Source organism: Gavialis gangeticus, unplaced genomic scaffold (assembly GCF_001723915.1).
Source record: "Gavialis gangeticus isolate Ggan-Ray unplaced genomic scaffold, GavGan_comp1, whole genome shotgun sequence".
Lineage (NCBI taxonomy): Eukaryota > Metazoa > Chordata > Crocodylia > Gavialidae > Gavialis > Gavialis gangeticus.
In genome coordinates, this window is record NW_017729032.1 from 199,341,117 (window position 1) to 199,347,534 (window position 6,418).

At 45.4% G+C, this 6,418-nt stretch overlaps 1 protein-coding gene across 2 annotated transcripts in view; it reads left to right on the plus strand.

Moving 5' to 3' along the window:
* The window catches only part of SYTL5 (synaptotagmin like 5), a 107,728-nt gene that overhangs the window by 94,630 nt on the left and 6,680 nt on the right, over window positions 1–6,418 (plus strand). For both annotated transcript variants that reach the window (XM_019525567.1, XM_019525568.1), the window contains one exon: window positions 5,321–5,429. In XM_019525567.1, the coding sequence (XP_019381112.1) occupies window positions 5,321–5,429 (109 nt within the window). The remainder of the gene's footprint in view (window positions 1–5,320; window positions 5,430–6,418) is intronic.

The window sequence follows — 6,418 nt, forward strand, 5'->3', positions numbered from 1 at the left end:
GTAAAATAAGTGGTAAATGATAAATGAGTAAAGTAAGTGGAGGGTGTGATGTGTGGAGTTATGTTTGTTGTCCCAAGGTTGCAGAGCAGAGTGGAGGGTATCTCGGTTTTCCCTGTGCTTCTAGGCTTTGCCGATTGCCATGTGGGGCCAAGGAGGAATTTTTTCCCCACTTGTTGCTACAAATGTCAGGGTTTCTTCCGCATTGGGTGTTAGCTGAAGCAAAGGCTGGAGGTTTTGATTGTGGTGTGCCAGTGTTCCCATTGGCATTAACACCTCAAAGTACTTGATTAGAAGGTTTTGAAAACCCTCAGAGTCAGACCAGTCACTGCATTTGGGATCAGAAAGGAATTTTACTCCATGGTCATCTTGGAAGAGATTGTGGGGGATTTTGCCTTTCTGTAGTGGAGGACCTGGCCCTCTTCCTGGGATCTCATTAATATATTTTAGCAATCCTTTCAGTAGCAGGACACTGACAACTCTCGTGCCTCTTGTTTACCTGCAGCATGCTAGTGTGCTCTTGGCGTTCTGGGGCAATATGCCTTGTAGTTGTGCAACAGGGTTTGATTGTATAGTTTTGCTAAGACCGGTAGGTTAAATAATAGATTTTTACAGGATGGTTTAGATGGGGATGATTCTGCTTTGGACTAGATGACCTTCTGAGGTTCTTCCAGCTCTACTTTTGTATGATTCTACATCATATGCTGTTCTTCCTTCCCAAAACAATGTGTATTGACCAGTACTCTTTCCTCCCCACTCTGCCTTTCTGGCTTGGTCCATGTCTGGCTCTGTCCATGAAGCAGAGGACTTGCCTGCCAGGATCCCTTTGTGTGTCTGTAGTAGCACCAGGTGCTGGAAAATTTTGCTATTGTTTAGACTTGAGAGGTTTACAGCAGACTTACACATACAACTCTAAGGGACATAGAATGGTCTGTTGAAACTACTGCAGTACAAGTTTTGCAGCTCAATCGTCTTCCTGTGTCGCATCATGTTAACCATTTAAAAAAAATAATAATAACCAAAAGGGCACTCATGAGTCATGATGAAGCACTTTCACTTAGAGGAGAAGTAATGAGGTGCTAAGTACTTCAGCTGTTCCAACAGGAAACTTCTGTCTGATTATTTCCAAACTTATTATAAGGGCTATTAATTCTGATTCTTTGTATCCAAAGAAAACTGAACTACAGTGTGTCTTGTCTGCCTCCTGGGATGATCTGGGTAATTTAAGTGCAGATTAAGTGCAGTTAAGGCAGTTGATAAGCAAAAGAGCATTATTCTGACTAGCTAATTAATTGCAACATAAAATTAAAGATCTTGTTGGTTAATCCATGAGCTAGACAACACACTGTCCTCAGGTTTAAGCTGTATGTCTCTGAAAAGAGGATTTCCAGTAAAATAGCTGTGTCTTATCGGTTGTAATCTTAGAGTAGCTGTTCAGCTATTTGAAGATAAAAGTTGGTTATCTTCGGGTGCATTTGTTTCCTGAGTGTGGGATGGCCTGTCGTCTTAGGGGATCAGACTGAAGGCAAAAATGGAGGGTAAAACAGTCCGGTGGTTAAAGCACTAGGAGTTGGGAGACTCGTGTGTTACTTGTGTGGCTTGTGCGGCAAGTCATTCCTGCAAGTCGGAACTTCCAGTTCTGTGCTTTAGTTATCTCACCTGCTGAATAGGGCAGTTAATCTTGCCATCCTCACAGAAAAGCCAGGAGACCAAACTTGCATGCTTTGAGAAATCATCCAGCTTCCTGGCTGCCAGAGTCAGGGTGAAAATTCTCCCTTTTGGCCAGAGGACATAATTGTCAACTCTGAGTTTTTGCACATTCCTCTGAAGCAGTTGGCATTTATACTGCCTCCTATGTCCAACAGGGACTACAGGTCTCTAGTCTGAATGAGTTTGTGACTTCCTCTGTTAAAGTTTTAAAAGGTCTTTGCAATACTTGTATGAGAGGTATCCCAGTAGGGCTAAATATTATTTTGAAAGTCCTTTCATTCATTCCCAGCCTTCTTTTTTATATGAGCAGAAGGCAGGATCTAGCCCTAAATATTGTAACTCATCAGGGGATGGTGCCTTAACCTGTAGTTTAAATTTATATGCAGGGTTGAGTCTGGGTATATTACTTTTGTATGCATGGGTTGTTTTTTTACCTGATGATAAAATGCTTTATCTTGTTATTGGGGTCAAGAGAAAAGATAGATATCAGAAGAAAGTTCTCACAGTTATATTATTCGTAAGTAGTAGCTTGAACGGCATCTTGATGTACTGCTTATAGCACGATTTGAGACCTACAGTTTTATCTAAGCACTTAGTGCATTAGACAAACTTACACGATCTGCATAGGAATCCAATACACACTTAGGCTACAATGTAAGAAGTGAAGCTTATGCATAAGCTGAGATATTACATGGGTGGTCCCAATGACTACTCATGTGCATGAAGTAGGCATGTGCTTGAGTGTAACTAAGTTCAACTCCAGGGGTGACTGTCATGCCCCTGGAGCCCCCTCAGTCGTTATCAACTTGCTCTTTCTTTGGGCAGTCCCCCCTTCTCCTCACCTGCCAGGACTTGACATTGTTATCTTTTAAAGAAAGAGAGGCTGCCCCAAGGATTCCTAACCCCGATCTCACACTCCTGAGCTCAGGTGTCTCCGCTCTCCACCTTAAGGGCTGATTGGAGGTTCTGTCCTCCTCAATACTCATACCCATGCCTCATAAGTGATACTCTTCGCTCTTTCTCTCTGTCTCTGCTGTTCCTAACATCCCTCCCTCCTGACCCCTCTTCTTGTCCCTCCTGGGCTACAGGCTCCTTGCCTACCTCAGTTTCTGGCTGTGACCCCCAGTCTTTGGTCCTTCTCTGGGCTCTGACCCCAATGCTAGGGCAGTTGAGACTCATGAGCTTCCCTGCTCCTGCCAGTCTTTGGCTGTGGCCCTCTGCAGCCTTCAGCCCATCTTTGAGCCCTGGCCCCACACCTGGGCCAGTGAGACCTTTGGGCTCCCTGGCCCTCTTTACACTCACTCACTCCTGGGCCAGAGACCTCTGGGCTCCCTGGCCCTGTTGACACTTGCCTTCCCCTGGGCTACAAATCTCCAGGCTCTCTAACCCTCTGGCCCCTCTCTTCCTTCTGGGCCAGCTGGGACCTCCTTACCTCCCCTTAGTCCCTTCCACAAGCCACCAGAGTTGCTTACCCCCAGCAGCTCAGACATGACCCAGAAGCCCTGCTGTAGCCCTGTTGCCCAGGAATTCCTTGGTCCATGGCCCTCAGGGCTAGACTGCCTGGCCAGCTCAGCCCCTAAGCTTATGCTTCAAGCCTGACCCTCTTCTGGTCAGGTGACTCTCTAATTGGCCCTTGCCACACCTGCAGGTTGCTTTCTCATGCTGCCTGCCTTCTCTTAAATAGCAGGAGCACCAAGCCTCCTGCTATATTCAATAGTTCAGACCATTAGGGGCTTTAATAAAGTTTCATGAGATTGCTCTCTGAGGAAAGACTTTTTACTTTTATTTGGTCTATTTATGGCAAAAGGACACCTACAGAAGCAGTGACTGTTTGCAAAACAAGCTTATAACTTTATTAAAATTTAATTAAAAATACCTGAGAGTCTAATATTACTTGTAAGAAATGTACTGTGAACAGTAGGCGCACAAGCCTGCTAGGCTTACATGTTTGGCAGAAAAAGAGATTCAGAATCTTAAGAAGTAATATTTGGGAAGACGGGGGAAAGAAGCTTGGAAAGTGAGATATTTTTATAAATCTCTTCCATTTCAGAGCTTCATTCTGCCTCCTTATTCCAAGAGTACAGTTGAAATCAGCAAGACTAATTGTGCATTAAGTACTAAGCAACATGGCTAGGGACAGACATTCAGAAAGCCTGAGCCTGAATTGATTCAATCTTTGCAGGTTAGTCTGACCTGCCTAGGTTGAACTGTTTTGCAACCACACAGACATTCCCTCTGGACTGAGAAAATGCAGGCAGTGGCTCAGGCTAGAAGCTGGGGGGCACTAGAGCAGCCCTCCCTTCCCTTGTAAAATGCTGAGCTGAGGAGGGGGCATGCCCAGGCCCCAGCAGGACGCTCTGATTAGGGAGGAGTGTAAACCCCCACCCTGGCCTGCACCATCTCAGGCTTTTCCCTACTTGCTGCCAGCCCCCAGCCCTGGGCTAGCACTCTGAGGCAAAGGGTGTGTGTACAGTGCATGTATCTGTTGACAATATTGAGTTTTTCAATCTCCCTCTCCCTGCTTCTTCATACCGTCTGCAAACCTGACAGGGCTGCAAACCAGGAAGTAGCTGATAAAACCCAGTGTTTATTAGCCCATCAACAAAACAAAAGCCTCTCTCATTAGTTCAAGTTCTTCTTAAACAGCTTATTCCAAGGAAGGAACAGAGGGACATTATCATCTGCCCTGTTGATTATCTCCAAAAAGCTCCAAGTGGACACTGTTCTATCTGCCTATCCCAGTAAAATTGGAGACACACACTTCTCAGCATTAGCTAGCATACCACATGCCGAGGGTCTGTGGGGCTGGGGTCCGTGCTGTGGGAGATGGGAGGGGGAGGTCCCTGCTTGAGCAGCAAGAGAAGCCAGGGAGACCCTGCTGTGCCTGCAGTCTCCCCCAGAGATCTGGCTAGGGAGCAGAGGGGTGGAGCCAGTGTGTTCTTTGGAGCAGACAGCACAGCCCAGCCCTGCCCAGGGCTGCAAAGCATCTGCGATGCTGGGGGACTCTGGTTTAACTTAAACTAGGAAGGGGTCTGGGGCAGACATTGCATAAACCCAAATCAGTTAAGTCTGATACTACATTCAACCAGGTTTATCTTAAACTAGTTTCAGCCATTTTGAAACTGTTTTATGTGCATTGGACTTACATTCTGTTACAGATTTAAACCAGTTTCTGATCAGTTAAGCTGGTTTATGTGTAATGTCTGGCCCTAGCCCGTGAATAAGGATATCAGAATCTGGCCCAAAATTAGCTACAGTTTTTGCCTTTGTACAGTATTAGACTTGTTTGCTGCATGTCAATGTTTAACATAGGACAGAATTTTTCTTCATTATGACAAACAAGCTTTCTCTTCCCTGAGTAGGTTAACTGAACTGCACCTCGCACAGGCCATGTAACTTCCATTCTTCTGAGCTCTTGCATTCTCTGGTTGTGCAACTTTTGAAAATAGAGCTGTTTGTTCAGTTTTGCAATGGCTAATTAGCTGTGAGCAATGTGCCAGGTGACACCATATTTAAACAGTGTTTAGCTGAACTAACTTGCACTGTAAAATGTAATTCCAAGGGATTGGATATTAAGCAGAGCTGGATTTCTTTTTTCTTTCTTCACTGTTAGGTGGAGATTGCAGCAGACGTTGGACTTCAGTATAAAGGAGAGCTGACTGTTGTTTTACGTTACATTCCCCCAGAGAGAAACTTAATGCTTCCGCTAGGACAGTTCCAAGGTAAAATTAATATGGATGCTGCATTCAACACCCATCTTGTATGATGAAAGCTGAAGTTTAAAGTCACAGAACTGCAGAAGGTTAAAATTATTCACCAATAAACTAGGCACCTGTGCCTGAGGGTATTTCAAATCTAAAGATGCTCCCCACTGGGGAGGAGGGCCTTTGTATGTGATGTGAGTTGTTGCATGGCTGTGATAGCATCAAAGAATTCCAACTGGTCAGTAACACAGTTTAGGACAGTCATTGCCCAGAGCACTACTGTAATCCACAGTTGTTGCTCATAGAGTTCCTTTGTGGTCACGGAGTTCCCCTTAGTAGACAATCCTTAGTCGCATAGATCTTGCTCTTTGAACCTTTTCAAATTATTTAGCATATCTTTTTTCTCAGTTTTACCCCCTTACTCCTTTGGCAATTATGTGTCTTCACATATGAATAGAATTGTTTAAGATGGTACAATGTTATCACTGGCAACAGGCACTGCTTCCGTGCAGGAAACTGACGATGATTACTACATACATTGCAGTAACATCAGAAGAATGATTGTCTAAAACAAGGCTGTCCAAGTGCTAAGTCCCTGGGAGCCACACGCCCCAAGGGCTGTACTAGCAAACGCCACATGGGCTGCACCACTTATAGATTCATAGATTTATAGATTAAGGGTCGGAAGGGACCTAGTAGATCTTCTAGCCCAACCCCCCCGCCAGGGCGGGAGAACAACAAAAACCCCAAAAACAAGAAACGGGACTCAAATGAGTCCAGCCAGGTAGGCATCCAGCCTCTTCTTAAAGATCCCCAGGGTAGGGGCCAGCACCACTTCCCTTGGAAGTTGGTTCCAGCTCCTAGCCGCCCTAACTGTGAAGTAGTTCTTGCGGATGTCCAATCTATACCTCCTCTCCATCAACTTGTGCCCATTACTCCTTGTTATGCCAGCGGGTGCCAGGGGAAACAGCGTCTCCCCCAAACCCTTCTGGTCCCCCCTAGTGAGT